This window comes from Arachis ipaensis, chromosome B4, assembly GCF_059453495.1.
Source record: "Arachis ipaensis isolate K30076 ecotype BB chromosome B4, ASM5945349v1, whole genome shotgun sequence".
NCBI classification, from domain to species: Eukaryota; Viridiplantae; Streptophyta; class Magnoliopsida; order Fabales; family Fabaceae; genus Arachis; species Arachis ipaensis.
Genome location: NC_142439.1, coordinates 122,770,503 through 122,797,626, shown reverse-complemented (window position 1 = coordinate 122,797,626; position 27,124 = coordinate 122,770,503). Strand labels below are relative to the sequence as shown.

General features: G+C 28.5%; 2 protein-coding genes across 3 annotated transcripts; both read right to left on the bottom strand.

Annotated features, from left to right (window-relative positions):
• Positions 1-10,065: 10,065 nt before the first annotated feature.
• On the bottom strand, positions 10,066-11,740 carry LOC148569045 (uncharacterized). Its single transcript, XM_088483598.1, has 3 exons — positions 11,631-11,740; positions 10,816-10,917; positions 10,066-10,201 (listed from the first exon to the last, which is right to left on the bottom strand). The coding sequence occupies exons 1-3, from the start codon at positions 11,738-11,740 to the stop codon at positions 10,066-10,068; spliced, it is 348 nt and encodes a 115-aa protein (XP_088339724.1).
• Positions 11,741-12,546: 806 nt separating this feature from the next.
• Positions 12,547-16,409, bottom strand: LOC107637956 (transcription factor SCREAM2-like). 2 transcript variants are annotated; one of them, XM_016341181.3, is made up of 4 exons: positions 16,172-16,409; positions 15,870-16,007; positions 15,370-15,540; positions 12,547-12,693 (listed from the first exon to the last, which is right to left on the bottom strand). In XM_016341181.3, exons 1-4 carry the CDS (start codon positions 16,250-16,252, stop codon positions 12,613-12,615), a joined length of 471 nt encoding a protein of 156 aa, XP_016196667.1. In that variant the 5' UTR covers positions 16,253-16,409; the 3' UTR covers positions 12,547-12,612. The 2 variants fall into 2 exon arrangements, with proteins under 2 accessions (XP_016196667.1, XP_088339459.1); XM_088483333.1 differs by having other exon boundaries at positions 15,924-16,007; positions 16,172-16,391.
• Between the last annotated feature and the right edge of the window lie 10,715 nt (positions 16,410-27,124).

Sequence of the window (27,124 nt, the reverse complement as noted above, 5' to 3'; positions counted from 1 at the left end):
TAAATTAATGTTAACAAACTATGATTTTATGATTTTTTTTTAAAAAAATAATTAGTGGGTATCCAATATTTTTATGATTTTTTATTTTTTAACAAATTAATAAACAATCATTACCAAATGTAATAATAGATTTACAGGTTAAATAAATAAATGTGTAGTTCAAATTTGTTAATATTTAACATTTTAATTCTTTTGTATTATCTTCAAAATATTTTACTTCTAACAATTACTATTTTTTCATTAATTAATTAAAATTACTACAATGACAATAACAATAAAATTGAATTTTACAACAAATTTAATTTCAAATTGATTTCAATATTTATATTGGATGAAATTTGAAAATAAAACAAAATCCTAAAAAAGAATAAAAAAAACTAGAACTAAAGTGAAAAAAAATATGTCCATAATTATATTTATAAAAACAACAACAATAATAACAACAAAGCCTTGTCCCACTAGGTGGGGTCGGTTACATGAATCAAACGATGTCATTGTGCTCTATCATATATCATGTCTACAGAGAGACTGTTTACATGTAGATATCGTTTGACCACCTCATGGATGGTCTTCTTAGGTCTTCCTCTGTCTTTCGTCCCTTGTCCATCTTCCATCTCATCCACCCTCCTGACTGGGTGTTCTATCGGTGTTCTTCTCACATGTCCAAGCCACCTGAGACGTGATTCAACCATCTTTTCCAAAATGGATGCTACTCCAACTCTCTCCCTTATATTTTTGTTCCTTATTTTATCCAATCGCGTATGACCACTCATCCATCTTAACATCTTCATCCCTGCCACACTTAGCTTATGTTCGTGCTCCCCTTTGGGCGCCCAACACTCCGTACCATAAAGCATAACCGGTCTTATAGCGGTGCGATAGAATTTACCTTTAAGTTTTAAAGGCACTTTTTTGTCGCATATAAAACTAGATGCACTCCGCCATTTTGACCAACCTTCTTGGATCCTATAATTTACATCCTGTTCAATCTCTCCATTATCCTGTATGATGCACCCAAGATACTTAAAAGTTTTAACTTTTCGTAGGATGTTTTCTCCAATCTTCACCTCTATATTAGGGTTTTCCCTTCTCAAACAGAACTTACATTCTATATATTCCGTCTTGATACGGCTTATGCGCAGACCATACACTTCTAGAGCTTCTTTCCATAAGTCCAACTTCTTATTTAGGTCTTTCTTTAACTTTTCCATAAGGATGATATCATCGGCAAAAAACATGCACCATGGCACAGTCTCTTGGATGTGCTCTGTGAGTACTTCCAAGACTAATGTGAAAAGGTATGGACTTAAGGATGATCCCTGGTGTAATCCTATACCAATAGGAAATTCCTCTGTCACACCATCTTGAGTCTTCACACTAGATATGATCCCATCATACATGTCTTTAATTGCAAGAATATATGTTATCCTTACTCTCTTCTTTTCTAAAACCTTCCATAAGACCTCAATTGGCACCCTATCATACGCTTTTTCCAAATCAATAAATACCATATGTAGATCCCTTTTATTACTACGATACCTCTTCATCATCTTTCTTAATAGGTATATCGCTTCAGTGGTAGATCTGCCTGGCATAAATCCAAATTGGTTTTCTGTTACTTGTGTCTCTTTTCTCAACCTTCGTTCTATCACCATTTCCCATTACTTCATGGTATGACTCATAAGCTTGATCCCTCTATAGTTTTCGCAACTTTGTATATCTCCCTTATTCTTGTAGATAGGTACCAAGGTGCTCTTTCTCTACTCATCAGGCATCTTCTTTGACCTTAAAATCTAAGGCCCTTCCAAACCTCAATCGGGATATTATCAGGACATACTACCCTGCCATTTTTCATCTGCTTTAGAGCCTCTTTTACCTCAAAGTCTCGAATCCTTTGATAGTAGTCAAAGTTTTGATCTTCTTCCCTTGTGCATAACCGACAAAGGCTCGGAAGAGTCTTCTGTCCCTCATTAAATAACTCGTAGAAGTAGCTCTTCCACCTTTCATTAATCTTCTCCTCTTGATCCAGCATCTCTCCATCCTTATCCTTTATGCACTTAACCTGATCCAAATCTCTCGTTCTTCTTTCACGGCTCTTTGCGATTCTATATATACCTTTTTCTCCTTCTTTTGTGCCCAAAGACTGGTAGAAACCCTCATATGCTCTTGTTCTTGCTTCACTTACAGCCACTTTTGTCTCTTTCTTAGCCGCCTTATATTTTTTCCAGTTATCTGCGTTGCGGCATAAAAACCACTCTTTAAAGCACACCCTTTTTATCTTTATCTTTTCTTTTATACTCGTATTCTACCAGTAGGACTCCTTGTCACTTGGTCCTATTCCTTTAGATTCACCAAAGCTTTCTTTTGCTATTCTTCTAATAACTTTTGCCATCTCCCTCCATATCTCTTCCGCGCTTCCATTCCCATCCCACTTTGCCTCTTCTCCTACCCGTCTTAGGAAGATTCTTTGTTCCTCACCTTTCATCTGCCACCACCTCGTTCTTGGGTTCTTCGTATGATGTCTTTTCCTCAACTTTTGCTCAACGCGAAAATCCATGACGAGTACCCTATGTTGTGTTGTCAAACTCTCTCCCGAGATAATTTTACAATTAATGGAAAATATCCGGTCGACTCTCCTCAACAAGAAAAAATCGATTTGAAAGCTTGTCATTCCACTTTTATAGGTTATAAGATGTTCATTTCACTTTTTAAAATATGTATTTGCGATGAGAAGATCAAAGGTTGAGGAAAAGTCCAAAATAGTTTAATCCTCGGCATTGATCACCCCGAAACCATGGCCTCCGTGAATACTCTCATACCCATTCATTTCTCTCCCAACATGGCCATTTAAATATCCTCCTAAGAAAATCTTATCTCCCAAAGGTATGTCTTGACCAAACTCTCTAGATCCTCCCAAAATCTTATATTGTGTTGTTCGTCTGAACCCACTTGTGGTGCATAGGTGCTAATCACATGGAAAGCACCTCCCTCCACCACAAGTTTGATAGAGATGATCCGATCTCCCACCTTCTTGACATCCACTACGTCCTTCTTTCATTGCTTATCCACAATAATTCCAACCCTATTCCTATTTTTCACCTTTCCTGTATACCAAAATTTGAAACCAGAAGTATCCAACTCCCTAGCCTTCGCACCAACCCATTTTGTTTCTTGTATGCACATAATGTTAATCTTCGTCTTTGTCATGGTGTCCACCACCTCCATGGACTTTCCTGTTAGAGTGCTTATATTCCATGTCCCAAATCTCAAATCTTAACCTTCTGTCGCTCTGACCTTTACCTTTTACTTTGTGAACTAGCTTATTTACCCTCGTCCGTTCACGAAAATGCGAGAACCCTTGCTCATTTAACACTACATCCGGGCACCGATGCAGCGGCTCATGTAACATCAATAGAAATAATCCAAACATGTTAAACACCAAATACATTAAAAACTAAACTCATTAAAACCCAAACATATTAATAATGAATAATCATTGTCTAATGGAAAAGTCATATATATATTTTTTTTTATTTTTTTATTTAATTAATATATGATCGGGTTCGCGGGTTGGTTCGGGTTCCGCACCCTCAAAACCGATACCCGAACCAATCACTAACAAAAGTCATCGGTTTAGTTCGGGTTGGACCTGATTACCCGTTGGTTTCAGAACCAATTTAATTGGTTCGGTTCGGGTTCGGACGGGTAATCGGGTACCCGCTACCCGTGCTCACCCCTGCCTCTTGCTCATTTGACACCGTACTCGAGCCATACAGCACGTTGCTTCCGGACAACGACCTAACTTAGCGCAATAATATCTTTGATTCATGTCATGGGATTCAACTATATTTTTATGTTGGTTGTCGAAGATTTAACACAACCCTCCTCCTTTATCGGAGTTTTGGACCGGCTATGTACCACAAATATAACATAGACAGAATTATTTATAAAAATAAAGAAAAAAAAAAGAAAGTTGCTCCCATATTTTTATTTGTTACCATTAATAAGAAGAAAACTTTAATAAATCCGTTCACCATATCTCAAAAACAATCGCAGCTTGACCACAATTTACTTAACCTAAAAGAGAAAAAGAGAAAAGAAAAACATTCCCGTGATTAAAATTTAGGAAAATTTTAAAGTATATCGATATATTGGTGTTTCAGTAATTTTTAACTGTTGATCTTAATTATATATATTATATATATTTTTTATAATTAAGATCAACGATTAAAAATTATTGATATATATATATTTTTTATAATTAAGATCAACGATTAAAAATTATTGAAATACCAGTATATCAATACACTTAAAAAATTTTCTAAAATTTATTATTTATAAAACAAATGACTGCATTAGTCATATCAACACAATTTCATTGCAGCCTTAATCTGCAGAAAAGTACATTTCAGCACGTCGGGTGTTAGTAAATAAAAAATAAACTTTTTATTTAAATAAAATAAAAAGATCTAAAATTACTTAATTCTTTTAAATTAATTTTTAAAACATAAATTTTCTATTTCTATTAATATATAAAAGATAATATATTTTAGATTATATATTAAACGTTACACTTTAGAATGATTTATGCTTAAAAGTCTTTTTAAAAATTACTCATAAATTATCTTAGGATAATAAGTTTCTCAAATTGAACGTAAATCGTTCTACCCTGTGATAATTTATGCTTTTTACTCTTAAAACACAACAGCCTGAGATAATTTATGTTTAAACCTAAACCTCAGAAACCTGTGACGATTTATGTGTTGGAGGCTAACCCTCAAAATCTTATAACGATTTTCATGCGAATTGAAAGGACATTAATAATTTAGATAGATCAATAAATATAATGGACAATGATCTTTATTGGATGAAGATTAATAAATCTATTTATTAAATTATATATATAGATGATATATATAAAGATATAACTATTGAACTTACTCACTTTAAAAATTTCTAATGGTTATAATTACTGTATATTTGTCAATAGAATTAGATTTAAACATAAATAATTCCAGACTGCTGTGTTTTAAGAATAAAAAGTATAAATCATCGCAGAATAGGACAATTTACATTCAATTTGAAAAGCTCATTGTCCTAGAATAATTTATAAGTAATTTTTTAAAAGACTTTAAACATAAAGTCTCTTATAATGTAACGTTTAACATATAATCTAAAACACATAATTCTAGAATGATTTATATATTAGTAGGAATAGGAAATTTTCGTTTTAAAATTTGATTTAAGAAAACTAAATAATTTTAAAATCTCTTTATTTATTTAAGTAAAAAAAAAACCAAAAAATACCACATAACATCTATATATATAGATATTTTTTCAATCTATATCATAGAATTTCACTACAAATTTAATTTTACCATTCCTATTAGTAATTGTATAAGAAATTTTGTTTCCTTTTTAAAAAACGCCCTGCCAAGAGAAAAAGAAGAGTTGGATTCCAATGGACCTTTTTATTTGGATCGCTAACCCTACAGGGCAAACCCTATGAACTTTTAAATTTTAATACAAGTAGCGGTTGCAAAACTCCATGCGTCCATTATATAGTTAAGCCATTGTTCACGGTATCTTCCAATCCGACAGGTTAAGGACTAATTTATCGCGGATCGGAGTTTTATTTAAAGGTCTGCTGTTGGTCAATGGGTTGCTGCATGCACAAAGCGGAATTCGAATCCCCAACACTTGTTTAAGTGGACGAATGAGATGACCACTCGACCAACCCAAATTGGTTACCAATCCACTCTTTATGCCACAGAAATTTTCAAATCTAATGGATCCAAGGCATATGTAGTTCAAAATCAGAATCAAAATTAGACCCTAGTGGAAGAAGAAAGGAAATAACTATGATAATTGGGCTTCGTGACCAGCCCATAGGTCGTATACTAGGATATTTTGAAAGTCAAATATGGCCGTATACTAGGAAATAACCTACTTATTTTTGTTATTGGTGACATTGAACTTCTTACTGCTTTATTTATAGTAGTAATATCCATGCTCCACGACCAAGTGTTAATCTATATTCTATACTACTAAAATATAGGTGAGTTATAGCATGCACCTGGCTAAATGAGGTGAATGAAGCACCTTTTATCTCTGACACCTCTTTAAGTCTTACTATCTGGTCTTTTGATGCTTGTCAATTTTATCCATTGAAATGTCCTATATTATTTAGTGGCCTCTATAATATTTAATATTTGCACGATTGTCTAGTTGTAAACAGATGGACCTCCACTCTAGTATTGATTTTAATGGGTTTGCAAACTTCAAAAAAATTGAAAATGTTAAAACCAATTCACAACCATTACCCACGGATCCAAATCTGCTACGGCAAAGTGTTAAAAACAAGTGTAAAAAATTTTGCATCTGCAAAATAGTATGGTGCATCCAAATTGCAGAATGTAAATATAAGGTGTCTAATTTAATTATTTATTATATTCTTATATTTTAACGTATTATAACTAAAAATTATTTTATAATTGAATTATTGTCACTTTTTATAAAAATAAATTTATAAAATAAAATACTTTGAGCAAATAAATCATGCCCGTTTTAAATTTAATTTAAATTTAGATATATTTAATATTTAAAAAATTAAATAATATTAACTTTTTTTAATAAGAGCTTTTTCTCCATCATTCTCTTTCCCTCTTGGTTTGGGGACAAAAAAATCAATTAACCACCATCACAACAACAAGCACTCTCTCTCTCTCTCTCCTGGCTTGGATTTTTTTTTCAATGTGGGACCCGGTAAAGAATATCTAACTCAGAAAACCGTTAGATCACGAGTTTCAGAGGCTCACCCTTGCATCTCAATGGCGGCTGAATCTCCACCGCCTACAGTTGCTAGTTCCTCGCCTCAATGACCACACAAAGTTGTTCCTGTCAGAGGTGTCTCCAAGTTTCACCGTGAACTTAGACCTGAGTTGTTCTAATGAGAAGGCCTCCATCTTCCTTCTCAATGTGCCCAGGTTGATGAGCCACTGCCCTTTTTGGTGCTTCTGACCATTACTTCGGTGGATCCAAGTAGGATTGGGGATTTTTTTGTACATGGTAACTGTTAAGGGCCATATAAACCCAACTCAAACTCACAAGGATCTAGCAACAAACAAACCATGAGACTAATCTTTCCATCACTTCTCTCACCTAAACCTAACTCAATTAAAATAAACAACAGCACTTCAGTCTCTATTGCAACTCTAATCTGCCTATGCACTGGTCTCGATCAAAGTGGAGGTGATCGGAAGTACTGAAAAAGTCGAACTTATGGACCTGAAAGCTCCAAGTTGTTGCTGGGCTACTGGTTGTGAAGACTCCGCCGTGTCCTCGGCCACGGTCTTGAGCTTGGGGAATTCTTTTTTTTTTTTGACATAAACTTGGGGATTCTATTTTTTTTGGTCATAAACTTGGGATTCTTTAAGTTGCATATTAGAGTAACTTTTCTCATAAAATTATGGGCTTAAAAAATCGCAAGGCCTGAGATTGGTACACGAGAAGTCCGAATATGATACACAGGAAAAAAAAATAAAACCTTAAAAGAAGGATTGAAAATTTTGGAATAATAAAATTGCATATTGACAAAGTTATTGCATATTGACAAAATAGACCCCAACTTGGTTAAAATTAATAATTTTAGAAGAAATCAATACCACCGTTTCAGGGTCATAAAGTGCACTACACTTTGTCAGGTTAGAAAAGAAAAGTAACACGCGTTAATAATGTACACTAGCCAGCAACGCAGAAAGAACAAGGTACTTCATTCACCTCATTTAGGCAGGTGCAGGCTATAACTCACCCTAAAATATACTTCTCATTAGAAGTTTATAACAATAATTCAGTGTTTGAAAAATATGTGTCATACCAAAAAAGGCCCAGTTTTGATAAATATTTTTAAGAGGCACGTGTGTATTTTATTTTTATATTTAGTAAATAAAAAATTATATATTTATATTTTTAAAAATTAAAAGTATTTTTAAAAGTGCATTCTCATTTTTTATTATATTATATTTATTAAATTAATTTTGAATATTAAAAAAATTTATCAAATATATTTTTTATAATTTGTGTTTATTGAAAGCTTTTACTAAACATAGCTATTACAATGTTTTAAAAATTTTATGTTGAAAATTTAATTTTAATAAGTTATTTTTAAAAAGATAACAAAATTTTATTAAATAGGGCCTAAACTTCTAAAAGATTTTTCTCATCAATTTTGTTCATAAAGAATAACTAACCACATAACACTTAATCATGAGGTATAAAGTTTGGTTTGATAAAATTTTTTGAAGAGGTATTTGTATTTTTGTAAAGTATGATAGACTATATATTATGCTTGCAACTTTTATAAGATAAAGGTATTTTTTAAAATACCTAATAAATTTCTTCAAGATTTTCTTGTTTTTATAAAAATTTAAAACTCTAATATAATTTCATAAATTAATTAATTTTTAAATTTAATTCTTATATTTATATCTATTATAATATTTTTAAATTTTTAAATTTATTTTACTAAATATAATTATTATTACTTATATTTATTAAAATTTATTTTTAATTTACTAAACATAAATATTATAATTTTAAAAAATAAAAATTTTTGTCAAACCAAGCCTAATACTGACAGAAGTGGGACTTGTTTGAGTTATCTAAGTGCTATACCTTCAATTTTATCTTTGGAAATAACATATACACAATAAATTTTAAAATAAAAATTTACGAGCAATTAAAGTAAATAATTATTTTTAATCATAAATGATGGAGATGTTAATAAATTTATTTATAAAAAAATAAAACTAATATTATTTCTATAAAAAAATAGACTCTAATTAACAAAATGATCTAAATTCTAAATAATTATTTAAAATTCTTAAATTATTCCTTTTAATATCTCTAGCTAAAACATACATGTCGATGTCTTACATAAGTCGATAATGTACCTTGTAAAATTCTATCCTGCCATATGCGACGGTTGTGATGTAATTTTTTTTTTTCGGGGTCATACACCCTGACATACTTTTTTTTTTTATAGGTTCTATATTTTCATTTCCTAGTCATCATAATTAGAATTTGAATCCCCATGTACCTTCTAGCGAGCCTACACAAATGTCGAATTTTTTATTTTAATAAATAAATTAATTATAATAATTACTGAAATAAATAATTTAAAAATATTTACTAAAATAAATACTTCTCTCTTATTTCATTTATATTATAAACGAGATAATTTTGTATGTAACGATAAACGGGATATAAACATATTCATTAATTTTTTTGAGTACTTATTGATCAAACATATCCGTTTTAATCTTTTCTACTAATCTTTTTATGTACTAATTGTATGTTAAAAGTTTGGATTATTGATATTATTAATATTTTTATTATTTTTAAAAATTTTTTTAAAAAAAATATATATATCTCATTTACAGTCTAAACGAAATATTTATCAAACGAGATATTTATCCACTTGTCTTATCTCATTTACACTATAAACGAGATAAAAAAAATATTTATTTTAATAAATATTTTTTAAATTATTTATTTCAAGTAATTATTATGATTAATTTATTTATTAAAATAAAAAACCCCACAAATGTCGTTAGACTAAACCGCAAGTCAGTTTTTTTTTTAATTAAGTGGATTGGACAGCTCCAAATCTTAAGCATCCGCAAATCAAATTTATAGTGTACTTTGTTGAATTTGAACGGTGGACTTAAGGGTTGATTAATCCAAGAATGAAGATATTATAAAAGCATTACATGGACATATCCCATGCATGAAATGAGATAAAGAGAGAGGATTATAATTGAGGTAAGCCTCAATGCAGTCCCTGAAGTTGCACTCGAGTCTCATAGTAGTCCCTAAACTTAAAAGTTCCTCAGAGTCATCCCCGAACTTGCACTCCGGAACTCAAACTCGTCCTTCCGGCAATTTCTGGACACCTGGCGCAATCGGAAAGCTAAGTTGGCAGGTTTCGTGACACGTGGGAATTACAACGGCTAGCTGATGTGGCAGAATAAACTGTCCGGAATCAATTTGGTCCCTCAAATCAAGTTAAAACCCTAATCCCCAATTTTGAAACCCACAACGCTCTGTCTTCTCTTCTCTTCGTTTCTCTGTTCTTGTCTTCCCCACAGCGTTCTGCTCAGAATAACTGCTGCTTTCATTTGCTATAGTATAATCCCTAACACTGTATGTAGAAAAATCAAAGCACCAGATCATGATATAACCGTAAATTCACAAGAAGTACGATTAACCATAGAAAATTTTAATTTTCACAACATATCCAACTTCACCCAGAAAGAAAAGTTGATAACCTTTGAGCAACAAAACTCAATACACACAAGCTTAAAATTTGCAGCATAGAACGAATATACAAAATATTTCTGGTGATTTTTTTATTCCCTTAACTATTCTATCTTAATATTTGATGTGACAAAGAAAGGAATGGAAAAAAGGGTAAAAGTTGACAATACAGAGTATAAACTTTAATTTCAAAAGATTTTCAAATCACAATTCAGTACTTCAGTTTTTACTAAAAATCATATATGATTTTTTGCCCCACCATAGCCATTATATTTTAGTTTCTGGTCTTCTTCTATCAAGAATGGAAATTCTATTTAATTAAAAAGAGTAATAAAATAAGTCATCAACAAATAGAAGCTCCAAACTCCAACGCAGTCCAATTCAACATGAACAAAGAAAACCAGGTTGGTCAGTTACAAAAATTTTAATTTTGCAATGCAGCAAATGAAAGAAAAATCTTGAAGAATTTATAGCTTGAAGGGGAAAAAAGAGGCTTACCAAATCTCAAGGTGTGCAGGGTCAGAAGACCCTTCCTTCAAGGCATCAATGAGTAACTTCTCATTCATGACGAGGTACTTTACCAGCACTTTATTTGAAACATTTTTTGGATTGACATAAATAAAGACATATTCTTGGTCAAGTTGGTTCCAGTTCTCTACAGACACCTCCTCTACACACAATCATAAACCACGTATTAAAAATGATCAGTAAATGCTAATTATAAGCTTCAGGCTGCATATATCAATTTGCTACATCTTCTCTTGATACCACAAGGTATCTTCTAACTTCAGCTTAATTGACTTGATCCTCATATTAGATTTCATAGCCTAATCCTTCGTCTAGTATAGAAACCCAAAGATAGTGCAATTTTCCAGCATGAATTGCCATTATTTATGGTTATCATGATTCATTAACAGCTACCACCTTAGAAAGCTCAAATTTACTTTATAATCTAAACAATGAACCTCTATACTTCACTCAATCAATCACATATCAGTATTTGATGGTTTTCAATAAATCATCAACTCAAGAACAAATAATCCTATAAAACTCTCTTACACCGATTAAATAAAAATTGTTCTACATAGCTAGTGCTACAAACTTAGGGCACGTTTCGTTTCCCTTTTTACTTTCTATATTTTCTGGTTCTTGCAAAGAAAGAAGTGAAAACAGAAAACAGAATTTTCAATTATTTTCACTAAAAAAGAGTGATAATTAATGATATTTAGATATTTCACATAAAATATATCGAAATTAAATGATTTCGTTAAAGAAAAAAGAGAACAAAACGAGGAATTAGTGAAAGTGTTGCCAGTGGAGGGATGTGAGAGGGCGTCGTCGAAGAGGGCTTGGGGGCCGGTGGCGGTGAGAAGGTAGCCGGAAGAGAGGAAGGTGGCGTGAACGACAATCGCACAGACGCCATTGATGAGTGTAGTAGAGAAGAAGAGACCTCTGTGTTTGTGTTGTGATTTGAGAGGGGGGAGACAATTCGTTAGGGTAACGTTGGGGAAGGGGGGTTTTTAGCGTGAAACGACGTCGTTTCATGTCATTTTGGCGCCACAGCAAATACTACGTCGTTTCTGTTATGCTAACTTGTCAGGAAAGAGGCTAACTCAGGTTTCCGGTTGCGCCAGGTGTCCAGAAATTGTCAGAAGGACGAGTTTGAGTCCCTGAGTGCAAGTTCGGGGATGACTTTGAGAAATTTTTAAGTTCAGGGACTATTATGAGACTCGAGTGCAACTTTAAGGACTAAATTGAGGCTTATCTCGATTATAATTCTATAGACCTCTAGGCCCAAAAGGCCCAATTCAGGTAAAAAAATTCGTTGTCAATCGGTTTTCCCGGCCCACCAAATGCAAAACATATAATGGCACTATGAAGTTTGGAGTCTATGGCTGTCCATTCATTCTTTTCCCACTAACCAAGAAGATGCTTGGCCGAATCATTATGTACAATGGAGAATGTTAAGCCATCATTTTTATTAAAAAAGAAAAAAATTGACAGTTAATACTTTATAAGTATTTGTTTAAATTAAAAAATGTTAAGTTATCTTATATTTGTGTATGTATAAGGGCAAGATATACTCTAGTTTTGCCACATTATATAATCCTACCACAAATTATTATTTCACTTCAACAAACAAAATTTAAGCTTAAATTAATAAAGAATAAAGAAGGTACTTTAATCATTAATAAAGATTAAAAAAGGTACTATACTACTATACATATATATATAAAAAAAAGCTTTTTATTAATTTTTTTATGTGCTTCCAATACTATTACATTTAATTATTATTTAGTAATTACTTTTGTTGATTGCTTGCATCACTGCTTGCTTCACCACTTGTGCGTCAATAGTATCATTGTTCTTTTGACTCTGCAAAAGAAATTAAACCAAATAGTTTTTATCAATCTAAATTTCAGAAGGAATAACTAGAATCACGTGATAGGATTTTTCAATCATGGATACTCACATGATGACATCTTCACATGAAGATGACATTATAGACCATTAGATGAATAAATATATTTGACTAAATATATTTGATTAACCATCTAAGGATTTACAATGTTATTTTCATGTGAAGATGTCATCATGTGAGTATTCCCCTTTTTCAATTGTATCTATGCATGATATGTGTTATTTTATTTCACACAAGTACTCATGTTTGACAAGTAGACAATAATAACTATTAATAATAATGCAACTCTTTAATTTGCTTAGTTGGCAATAGTGCTCTATATATATAGCGCATGCAATACTACATATGGCTAGTGAGAAATCCATCTAAGAGAAACACTGTTTTCATTTCTGTTTGTAACATAGAAAGATCGAGGGAAAACAAATAGTAGAGAAGAGAAAAAAGGTAGAGACCCAGGGAGGGTGGTTACTATAGAGTAATTTCTGTCCATATAACTCATTTTCATTTTGTTAATTGATTTATTTAAGCTTATTTATATGTTTGTATTTTTTTTTTTTACCTCAATTCTTAAGTTTTGTTTGCATGTAATTTCATTAAAAATATATATAAAGACAAAGAGACATAAAGGCAAATAGTTTTTTTTTCCCAACTTTTTAGAAAATATTCAAATTTTTATGTTTTCAGAAAAAAATGTGTTTATTTCTATTTTTATAATCAAACGAGAATATGTTATTCTATTGTCCTTATATTTGTCTTAAAGAGAATATCAAAATGCAACTTAAAAAGAGAGAGAAGTTTTATGTTGTATCAATCAGTTAATTAGTATGTTAAAACTTAAATCACTAATACTATATATTTCTAAAAATAAAACAAAATTTAAAAGTAAACTCTAAAAACCAGCGGCACATTCTCTGGAACTCTTCAAAAGAAACAAGAAAAAGACTGGAAATGAAAACTTCAAAATCAAAACCACTACTAAATACTTAATACTTTCACAGTTTCAACTTTCACCACAGAATTGGTGTAGCATATATGTCAAGATCCTTATTCATCCAAAAGCTTAAATAATGAATAGAAATAGATAAATAAATAGTTATATCTCTAATAAATATTTTCATTCAAGATTTTTTTTATTTATATAAATTTTTTGTATGTATTTTTTTTATTGGTATCATGTTGAATTTTTTTTTTTAACAAGAGGATCAAATTCTATATCTTTAAGGCCCAGTTTGGGTAAACAACTTAATTAAATTATTTTTGAAAAAATAGTTTAAACAATAAATACTTATATTAAAAGTAACTTATAAATAAGTTATTTTGTATTTGGTTTTTTAGTTCTAAAAGTACTTATTTTAAGAGAAAAGTGATAAAAAAAATTTATTATGAAAGAAGTCATTTTTTTTAACTTCTCCTTAAGCACCAATATAATTTTTTAGAAAGTTACAATTTTGTTTTGAAAATTGTAGCAGACATTAATACTACACATTTTCATAAGTTAAAAGTTAAAAAAAGTCACTTATGAACCTATCCAAACGGGCCCTTAAGTCATAGAAATTCTGATATCATATCATAATATCACTTTTTCTAAAAGTTTAAACTAATAGGCCGATATACATAAATAGTTATATCTCTAACAATATAAAACTAATAGTTATACGTAAATAATTATAAGAATTTATAATAGCTTGATTTCTTATGATTGACAATATTACATTTCCTCTATATTTTTTTATCATTTATTTTATTTAGTAATTACTTTTTTCTGTGTTAATGATTAATTTTAAGCAATAATATTATTGATTCTCTCTATCAATATTTACAGTGATCGATCTCATATCCATATAAAAATAATTTTTTTGAAAAGTCTCAATCCATGAAGAAGAATACATTAAGTAATTTCCATTAATTTAATTTATTTGATCCAATAGCTATATTTTATTATATTGAGATTTAGATTATGCCACAACAACAGGTCGCATTTGTAAGCCTGAATAATTTCTTGTCCATTTTTTAGAATTCTTAGGCTCAACTAGGAAGTAAGAAAAGAACAATAAAATATATATAAAAACAAAAAACTTGAGTAGTACTGCTTAATTATATTACCTGAAATTGTCTATTGCTGCTAAAAATATATACATGCTCAAATAATACTCCTATGTAATAATACTCTTAGGCCCTAGATAATATATGTTATTGTATGGATTGTTCAAATACAAGGGTATTCATATTTCATGGTCAGACACCTATTTATCATGAAAGGTTGTAAACCAGTTAAGGAAAGAGTTGTTGAACTATTTTTTTAGTTAATACTTTTTTTCCATTATTAGCAAAAAGTACTATTTATTTTAATTATAACTGAACTCATCCAAAATAACAGAAGTATTGTATTGAAGTTATATTTTATTTTAAGAAATGACACACCAAAAATCAAATTCTAAACATTTTAATTATAAAAATTATTGTATATATTATGTCATGAATGATCTTTTTTAAAACCACTTAGTGAATAATTATATGTATCTAATATTTACCTCACTAGTAACAGTTGTGAAATCATTTGATAGGATTAGTATATTCTATATCAAAAGGAAGAAAAAATAATCAAATAATAAAATATTATGTTGGCTTACTTCTCCACCCACTGCTTGAAGCTGGAAAGTGTCTTCACAAGAAACCCTAGCATCAAGAACATCAAGTCCAAGCTCTTCAAATGCTTTTAGTATTGAGACCAACATACCAGGGCAATTCTTCTCTGAATACACGTTAATGTGGAAACCTTTTTCTAGGGTTTCCACTGTCACCTGCAATTTTATTTTATTATTATTAAACATGCAATTTGTCCTTATTTTTTTGTGTTTATTTCTAAAAAAACATTTTCACGTGAAGATGATATTATAAACTGTTAGATAATTTTTTGACAAACATATTAAATTATTTAACGATTTACAATATCATTATATGAAGATGTCTTGTTGAAGTAACTATCATATTTCTGTTCATATTTTATCTATTATTAAAAACTTTTGATATATTTGAGAACGATTTTAAGTATATGAAAAAATTGTCGAAAAAAAGATAAAAGAGATATTATAAAATAATCAAATGAAATAAATACGGAAAAAATAGGCACCATAGGTAGTTCATCATCAATTTGAGAGGTTGACGAAGAAGTTTCAGGGATTACAAGCTCGGAATTCAGTCCCTCCACTTTTTGCTTCAACTCCTCTATGTATCTGGATGCGTCCACAATAATTGAAGCTTTGTTCACCTGCAAAATAAATCCCAAAAGAAATTAAAAAAAAAAAAACTATTATTCAATATGAAGAAGCTTTTGCAATTGAGTAAAAATAGTGATGAGCTTGATTGATATATTATATTAATTCATCATGAACATAAACCTATATATATAATATAGAATCAATTATTACATACACCACTAGAATTTGTAACATCTCGGAGTTGATTCAACTTTTGTTGAAGAGCCTCCCTTCTTCTCTCCCTACTAGAAGCCATGCTTTCTTCTTCTTCTTCTTAGTTTTATTGTTATTATTTTGCTTTTTCACTTCAATAATTTTTGTGTATTTGGTTTTTGGTCTTCTAATAACTTCTTACAAGGTCTATGTCTATATACCCTTACTCATCAATTCCCATATGTGGCTTTGGGGTTTTTATTTTTGCTTTTTTTTAAATATATATATATATATATATATAGAATGTTTGAGGTTACAAAATTATATATGTTATCTCTTGTTTGTTTCCTTGACGACTACCCAAGTATCCCCCACAACAAAATTATGCATTTCACTAGTCATTTACTAAATTGACCTCATTATCCCCCCCCCCCTCCTTCTATATACATATTTATATTATACGATACATTTTAGTATGACTATGTTATGGTAATTATAATAATTTTGATCATATTTTAAAAAATATTGTTAAAATTAAAATAATATTTTTTATTATTAAACAATACTTTTTAAAAAGTATTACTAAAAAAAAGTGTTACACAACAAATATAATTTTAATATTAACGATACTTACATGATCATCATAACCATAGTCCATAGTAACATAGACATACTAAAATTCAATATATATATATATATATATATATATATATAGTTTTGATAAGAATGAAGGATTATAATTGTCCTATTTCAACCACCCTTTATGTTTTATATAAAATGATAAGACATCGCACTTACTTACATTAAACTAGCTTGCAAATCTTACTAATAACAAGAAATAATGTGAAATCAAATTACTGTTTTATTTTATTATTATATATATAACAATATTGTTTTCTGTCTGGTTCTATCTTAATTAAGAAGCACTCATAATTCGTGAAAACAACATTTATCTACCTCATAAATCATAATCCGTTCCTACATTCATCATTTCACACTTTCCCAAAGCCCGAACAAGATTTCTTTTTAGTACAAGAGAGGCAGGAATTAGTGGCGATTTTTTAGGATTTTACAGTGATTTTAAACCGTTACAAAACGAATTATCAATAGTTTAAAATTAAAAATGTGCACAACATTAATTAATTGTATAAATTAATTTTAGCAATGATTGATTTCTAAACCCGATTTTGCAGTACAATCTAAAACCGCTCTCTTAACCGCCACTATCCTTTCAACTTGCGACAATTTTAAAAACTGTCGTCAATTTTCCGCCGTTAAACAGCGTGTTTGTTATAGTGTTTATGATCGAGTTATATTGTGATAGTATAGAAAGTTAAAAGAGAATCAGTTAATGATGATGATGAATGTGAAGAAGGGTATTTAAGTGAAATAGAAGAGAGAGAAAGAGAGGAAGCTAAGGAAGTCCCGTGAGGGTAATGTTTTGGATGGATTGACAGCTAAAAGAAGTTTGTTTGAGGCATCGATTCGTAGTTTTGGAAGGATTTAAATCATATAAAGAATAGGATGGAACCACTTTGAGCTTCCATGGCTTTATCTATCTATCTATCTTTCTTTCTTTATAATATAGCCACTTTCTTTCATGGAACTTAGTTTCCCTGTCACGTGCCAGATTCCCTTCAAAACCGCGTTAACTCCACAAAATTCTCATTTTCCTCACACTCATCCACGTGCCTGCTCCTACCATCCCTCGACCCTCCCACTCACCCTTCATTATGCTACTCCAAATTATTGTGGCTGCTATCATTTAAATTCCTTGTTCAATTTTTAAAAATAGTGAAGTTTAATTTTTCAATTTATACGTAATTAGGGTTTCTTATTGGTGCAACGCACTATGCATAACATCGTTTTTTAATATATATACGATAAGTTTGTTATTATTTTAAATTTAAGTTGTTTTATTTAGTTAGAATTAGGCCAGCTTTGAGTTTTTATCATTTTGTTAGGGCAGAAACTCACCTGCAGTCAACTTCACATAAAGTTGTTTTTGGATGGATAACACGTGTTATCATTTGGTTTAAAAAAATAAATTTATTTTATATAAATAATTTAATTAAAAAATCAATTGATATAGCTATAATGTTAGATTTTTTACCATATTTTATTTTAAAAATAAATTGACTAATTTAAATTGAGAAATTGTAGTTAATTGTTGACTATATAATTTTTTTAACCAAAATTATAATTAAAAATTATTAAAAAATAAAATTATCTAATATATTAGACCAGCTCAATGTTAATCAGATTTTTTATTATAAAATATAAAAAAATTAATTCTAAAAAAAATCATGTTATTTTTTAGGATTTAATTTTTTTATTGTGTTTTCATAAAGTTTATACAAAATTCACCTATCACATTGACTAAACTTATTTATTTACGTAAAGTTTATCTATGGACTCAGCAAATTTATTTATATTTTAATACGATTTGAATTGTATTAATATATTTTTATTTTTAATCGATTTAATTTTATTTAAATAATTAGAATTTTAAATTACAAAATTTGTATTAGTTTGTAATTTAAAATTTAAATAGATATAATTTAAATTAATGATTTATAAAATTGTATGTATTCGTATTATTATTGTACTCATATAATTAAGTATATTTATTCGATTTAAAAAAAATAATGGTTGTTAATTTTTTATTTAAATACATTCATATTATTTTCAAATTGTACTAATAAAAATATACTCATATAATTCAAATTGTATTAAAACGTAAACAAGTTTGCTGAGTCCATAAACAAATTTTACGTAAATAAATAAGTTTAGTCAATGTGGTAGGTGAATTTTGTGCAAACTATATAAAAACACAATAAAAAAATTAAATCATAAACAATAACATGATTTTATTTTTGAGAATTAAATTTTTTTATATTTTATAATAAAAAATAAAAATTTGATTACATTGAGCTGGTCCAATATACTAGATAATTTTATTTTTTTAATAATTTTTAATTATAATTTTGGTTAAAAAATTATATAATAAACAATTAACTATAATTTTTTAATTTAAATTAGTCAATTTGTTTTTAAAATAAAATATGGTAAAAAATTTAATATTATAACTACATTAATTGGTTTTTTAATTAAATTATTTGTATAAAATAAATCGATTTTTTTTAAACCAAATGGTAACACATGTCATCCATCCAAAAACAACTTCATGTGAAGTTGACTGCAGGTGAGTTTCCACCTTTTGTTATTCATCAATTATGAAGATAACATAACTAATGTCGATTAGCCGAGTGATCAATCAGTTTAAATAAGTGTGGAAATTCGAATGGCGATAATCCCTTAAACGGAGTTTATATCCGTATCAGGTTAGTTCTTTTTCAGTTAGCTGAAAAATACTGTAAACAACAAAAAAAATTATGAAAATAATATCTTTAGATTAGGATTATAATTAATTTATCTATATATAATAAATTTTAGCATAATTATTCGAATTTAAATTTAGTCAATTTTTCATTCAAAACGTTTTATGGTCAGAAGCTCTTATGATTAACGCTTAAATTTACAGCATACATAGTGTTTTTTAGGAGAAACTCCACCACCTCTTCCAATGGTCCTTCCCGCAAGCACGGAGATATGCTTGACAAGAACTTTGACCATACTATGGATAAACCCATCGACTTTAATAATTTTAATGGAGAAACTTTCACAAGAACTTTTGCCAAGAGTTTGATTATTGACACGATTGGCTATTGCTACACATTGGTACGCCTATCCTTATTTTATTTGAGCACAACCTCGTAAATCATCTCATTAAAGACTTCTCACTTTTGATCCATCCGTTTAAAATGAGCCATGACAAACACTCAAAAAAAATAATACCTAGCAAACTTAACAAATTTAAATTTAAACGAAATAAAAATGTTATAAATATTTTTAAAAAATTTACAAGTACTAAAATAAATAAGTTATTTATTATTTTTAATTAAAACATAAAATAAATAAACATGACTAAATTCTTTTTGTCTGTCACATGTGAATCATAAAACATTTAGAAACTTAATAAAAAATAAAGAGTAATTATCCATATCAGTCTTCAAGGATTTTAAAACGGACATTTTAGTCCTCTAAAAAAATTAATATACAAATCAATCTCCAACATTTTCTTCTATCAGACATAACAGCTCTCCATAAAAAAAAATATTATTATTATTATTATTATTATTAATTACACAATAATACTGTACCATAATTTTTTTGTATTTTTTGGACAAAAAATAATGATAAATTTATTCATTAGATTCTTATATATATATTTCTAATATATATATATATATATATAGTCACTTAATAATAATAATAATAATAATAATAATAATAATAATAATAATAATAATAATAATAATCAATAAAATTATTAGAGATTATTCTACGAAAAATTCAAGGTTAAAACTATTTAATATTTTTGTATTTAATATAATCAAAAGATGTCCTACTTTAAAAAACATGTTTGTATTAAAAGAAAATATTTTAATTTTAATTTAGATTTTTATAAAAGTTAAAATATAACATAACTCAATGTTAAAATTTCAAACCATAATGATTAAAATTACCCTAAATTGAGACTCAAAAATCTCTTTTTCTTTCCTTTCAGTCACATATGAAACGGAGTATATTTAGAATTTACAACAATAACAAGAACAACATTTGCAAGTTTATCCCTAAAATCAATTGATAATGCACACTATAAGAAAATAGAGCTATTTTAATATGATTTTTTTTAACAGTCATAGTTAAATATAAAAATTAATATATATTTTTGATAAATATCACAAATGTCAAATTTTTTATGTTTTTTTTATTTATAATTTGATTGTAGAAAATTATTTCTCAATTTTGACACTCATTTATTTTCAACATACTCCATTATTCCTTTTTGTTGTTGAGCTCCGTCAATTTTGGCATTACATACACTGCTCTCAGTTTGGGATCATACTACTCATTCTTCATCTTCAAAATCTCAGTTTATTCTTCAGTTTCAAGATCTCATCTCATTCTTTGTTAAAAATTTTTTGTTGAAAATTTTTTATGGTCAATAAGTGTCAAAATACTTTGACGGTTAATAAATATCACAAAAAATATATTCTCAAATTTTTCTAACAAATTATTTTTGATGGCCAATATTTATCAAAATAAGATTTAAACTTTTTTTTACAATTACTTATATGTTAAAAATACTATTTTTGACAAAATTTTTATTAACATATTTTTATAGTTAAAATAGTATCAAAATTTATTTTTTTGATGAATTTTAATTTTTTTTTGACACATAATAATTCTTAAAAATAGTCTATATTGTTGTAATGGCATAATCATGGACAAAATCACAGAAGACACTCAAAATCATAGAACAAATAAAATTAAAATCAACTTTTTAAAGAATTAAAAAATAAATTAGTAAACAGATAAGAATAATATGTTCATAGACAACAGAATATTAAAGAACAATATTAAAGGCAACAATATTCAAATAACATTCACCTTTATCAGATAAAAAACCAACAATTAAGGGATGAGCAGCAAAAATGAACCACCATGAAGAAAGGAGAACGGCTGAAATGAACCAAGGTACCAGAGACAAAAGACCAGGGACCAAGGTAGCAGAAGCAGAAGAACAACACGAGTAGGAACGGTGACGTAGAGGATGATATGGCAGACGAGCACGAACGGCGATGACGCAGAGGAGCACCACCGTGGATGACGGAGCAGGAACGAACGGCGACGCAAAAAAGGACGGCGCTGATAGATGCTAGTGCGAAGAAGAGGCGGAGACGAGGCATTGCTGACAGTGCGGGCTCTTCTTCCAACAGCTCCATTGTTGAGCACTTGAACAACACAAAAAATGATGAGAAAATGAGGACTAGAATTAAAGTTTTTACTTTTCACACTTTTTTTTTTAGTTTAATTATTAATTTTTTTAATTAAAAAATTAATTTTTAGTCAATATTTAGTACTTGATTATTAGTAAAAATTATATATTAAATTTTTAAAAGAATATAAAATAATATCTCTAATTTTAAAATTAATTATTTAATTTTAATTTTTTCATAAGAATAATTAATTAATACAAATAATATCTAAAAAATCAAATTTAAAAAAAAAAGTAAAATTATCTTATAAAAAATTATATAAATAATTTTTTTACCCTTAAAAATTTTAATATTTTGAAATATTTTTTTAATTATAAAAAATCTTTGTATTTTATGACAAACAAATCATTTGTTACAAATAATATTAAATTTTGTGAAAATTAATTTTTTTTGTTATAAAATATTTTAAACTTTTGTAACAACTTCATTTTTTGACACAAAATATTATAAAATTGGATTGATCTCTACATACAAGTGTTTTGCATTTACAAGCTTTATAAGTCTAAACGAAACCCACCCATTAAACACGCTGCTTGTTACGTGCCTTTCTAACAGAATTTTAAATCAATTCAAATCAATCAATGCACAAATATATAACTTCTATTTTTCAAAAGATTTCGTTTCTTTTTTCGAGTTTCTTGCCAAATTTGTTGGATCTCCTTCATGCGTTATCTCTTTGCTTCGTTTTTTTTCGATTTTCATGGTTTATGAAATCAAGCTTTGAAATCGTTTTGAAGATAATGGAACTTCAGAAATACACCCAAACGATTACAGAAATACATCCAAACAATTACAGAAATACACCCAAACGGTTATAGAAATACACCCAAACGGTTACAGAAAGGATTACAGAAATACACCCAAACAGTTACAGAAAGGATTACAGAAATACGCCCAAACGGTTAGAGAAATAGTGAAATACACCCAAAGAATTAAAAAAATACACCTAAAGAATTTAAGAAATACACCCAAAACAGGGGAAGACAGTATATTTCTTCTTGAAATCTTTTAATGTTTTGCTGGTTAAGGATGAGGCACATGACAGAGACAATCTAGAAGAAAAACCTAGAAGAACAGTAAAACAGTACCTTGAATAATGTTTCTTCCTTTTTTCTGGTGATTTTTGATGAAGATTTGTATCTTTTCTTCTTGATTTCTTCTACTCTTCGCGAGGAGTTGGAACGTTTCTGCAGAATCGTAGTAGTTTGTTTTGAATGTCCCTTGAATCTTGATGGTTTGCATTTTGATTGAGGAAGAAGAGGAAGAGTGAACGTATTGTGAAAGGGGCGCGTGTTTTTTTCTCGATGGTTTGCATTTTGATTGAGGAAGAAGACGAAGAGTGAACGCGTTGTTGAAGGAGCGCGTGTTTTTTTTTTTTTTTTACTTGGAACAACTTGTATAACTTGTAAGCCAAAAAGGCTTGTATGTGTAGCAGGCCTCTATAAAATTTTACAAACAAAATATCGGTTCATCAGCCAATATAATTTGTAATAAAAAAAATAAGTTGTTATAAAATATTAAAATATTTTGTAATAAATTGTATTATTGTTACAAAACATTATTATTCTGTAATAATCTCTAATTTTTCTTTAAAACAAACAATTTTTATAATAATTTTAAATTTAATACAAAATTTTTGTTATAAATATTCTATTTTTTTATTTGTAATACATTTTTTTCTTTCTCCTTTCTCCTCTTCTCCTCTCAACTACAATGACTCAACAGTTTTTCTTTACCAGTGCCATCTTCCTTTCTTTTTTTCTTTTGGTTTTTTCTCATTTTCTTCCTCTTTCCTCGTTGTCTTCTCCTTCTTTTCTTTCTTTAGTTATGTGTGATGGCTAATTAAGGCAAATGATTCAATGGTCCTAGAAAGTTTGAACCATTAAATGGTTTCATAATAAAACATATTTTTTAAATTTTTTAATAATTGCTAAATAATCTTTATTTTATTTTAATTATAAATTAATTCTTTATATATTATTTAATTACAAAATTTATTTTTTATTTTATAAATTATTATTTTATTATTCATCTATCTGTTTATTAATAATAAAAAATTAAAACAATAACAAATTAGATCTTCTATTAATCGTAATAAATATTTTGCAATCTTAATCGATCATAATTTTATCATTGATCCGTTACATATCTATTGGATTGGAAAAATCATGTTTGTTATAAATTCAATCGATTAGATGCACAAATCAATCGATTGAAATTTAGGTTTTCCAAACTTCAATCGATTGGAATTGATACACAATCGATTGAATTTTGCAAGGCAGGTGGAGTTTTTCTTATTCAATCGATTGGTCATATTACCCAATTGATTTAAGTTTTCAAAGCAATATAGATTTTCACAATTCAATCGATTGGTAGTGTTACCCAATCGATTGAATTGTGCAATGCGTTATATGCTACGCTTCTCTAAATTTTTCTGCTGGTGATTATAAATTATTATTTTATTATTCATCTATCTTATCTTTAAAATTCTATCTTTAATTTTTAAGTTTTTATTTTGATTTAAATACTCTAATCTTATCTTTTCTTTAATATTAAGATTATAAATTGGTGAATAATCTATCAACAATTACTCAATCCTACCATTAGAATCGTTTATCAATCTGGTTGATTATTAATCTTTTTTATTATTTTTGTTCATTGTTTATCCATCTACTTAATATCCAATTTTTCTTTATTATTTATCCATCTCTTTAATTAGTATCCAATATTTGTTCATCATTAATTGATAATCACGTTAGCGATAGAGATCCAATCGATTTTTCATTGTAGTGTTTAGAAAACAATTCATTATTTTGATTACAAAATCGAGATTAGTCTCTAATTTTGTAATTTTTTGTTTCGATTCTTTTTTCATGCAATTGATTGTGTAATGAAAAAATATTTTTTTATCTTTTAGTAATGGATTTTTTTCTAAAATAAAATAAAAAATTATTATTTTCCAAAACCCAATTTTTTAACTTTAATTTTCCAAATACAAATTTTTTTATGCAGAGCAAAGGTGAACTTCACTTCAAATTCTAAAAAAAATGGCAAACTCAAGTTATTAATCTTCATAATAGACAATGGCAACCATTATAGGAGTACACATGAATAAGTCTTATTTTTATTGGAAAAATAATGATTTTTTTAATTTATAATGACAAAAATTCTTGTTAAATACGATTTATTCCCGTATATCTATGTATTTCTCAAGTTGCTGTGATGATTTTAATCGATTGGGTAATACGACCAATCGATTGAATAAAGAAACCCCACATGCCGTGAAAAATTTAATCGATTGTGTATCAATTCCAATCGATTGAATTTCTAACAAACACGATTTTCTCAATCCAATATGTATGTAACAGATCAATGATAAAATTACGATCGATTAAGATTAGAGGTGGCAAACGGGCCTAAACCCGCCGGGTTGGCCTGCGTAACCCGCCAAAAAGGCGGGCTGGGCTAGAAAATTAGAACCGCCAAATAGCAAAAGCCCGCCTAACCTGCACCGCTTAAACAGCGGGGTTTGGCGGGGCGGGGCGAGCTTCCCCGCCGGACTTAGTATTTTTTTTGCAAGGGGTATTTTTACATTTTTTTCCCAAAATTTAACTTTCTCCAACCCAACTTATAAGAGAATGAAGATGAAAATTGAGTGTTTTGAATTATGTTTATTTTGTTTTAGAAATAATATTTATAATTATGTTTTGGATTATGTTTATTTTGCTTTGGAACAATATTTATAATTATGTTTTGGATGAAAATTTGGTTTATAATTATGTTTATTAGATATTTATAATTACAAAGACTTTAATGTTTGTGAATATAAAAATTATAATTTGTTTATACTTTTAGAAATTATAATAGTTAAAAGTAAAAAACAGAAGAGATTTTTTTATGCGTTTATATATATTATTTAATAGTTAAAAGTAAAAAAAAAAGGATATTTGGCGGGTTTAGCCCGCCGGCCCGCTAGCCCGCCGTTAAGCGGGCGGGTTGGGATTCTGGGACCGCCTCACTAGGTGAGGCAGGGCAGGCCAGCCTGCCAAAGATCGGGCTTCTGGTGGGGCAGGGCGGAGCGGGGCGGGCTTCTCCGCTTGCCACCTCTAATTAAGATTGTAAAATATTTATTACGATTAATGGAAGATCTAATTTGTTATTGTTTTAGTTTTTGATTATTAACAAACATGATAGATGAATGATTAAATAATAATTTATAAAATAAAAAATAGATTTTATAATTAAATAATATATAAAAGATTAATTTGTAATGAAAATTAAATAAGAACTATTTAACAGTTATTAAAAAACTTAAAAAATATGTTTTATTATGAGACCATTTAATAGTCCAAACGTACTGCTAATTAATTAAGAGGTGAGAGAGAACGTTTATGTGTGTGATTGGAGTTAAAGAGAAAAAAAAGAGAAGTATGGTCATAATTTTATTTATTTATTTACAAATCTTTCTTTTTTTTTGAGTTATTACACCAATAATGACAAAAATATTTTAAATGACGTGATTGATGATACTCCTATATCTTTGTAAGACGACATCAAGTTTTCGAGAAGATATTAGGGATATATAATCAATTTGTTATTATTTTAAATTTTAGTTGTTTTGTTTAGCTAGGATTAAGTCTAGGTTTTTTTATTGTATTATGCAGTAATCAATTATGATTATAATCACGTTTAATTAAGATTATAATCAAATTTAAATCTCTCTTACGGTCTTACCGTAAAAAAGAATAAGTTTATCTACTATATTATTATATATAAAAAATTTACACTAAGAATTATTCATTTATTTTTATAATAGATGATACTTTTAAATTTGAATAATTATTAATTAATTTATATTTATTATACCATACATACAAGCATTTATTAAAAAGGATAAAGTATATTTTTTGTCCTTAAAGTTTGTTGGATTTTTTTTTTTTGAGGTCCAAACTCAACATTTTTAGAGTATTTTTTTACATCCATCATATTTATGTCACAACCCTAATCAGATTTTGGGGTTATTGAGAGGTAGAGAGTGTAGCCATCAAAGAGAGAAAAGAAAGACAAAA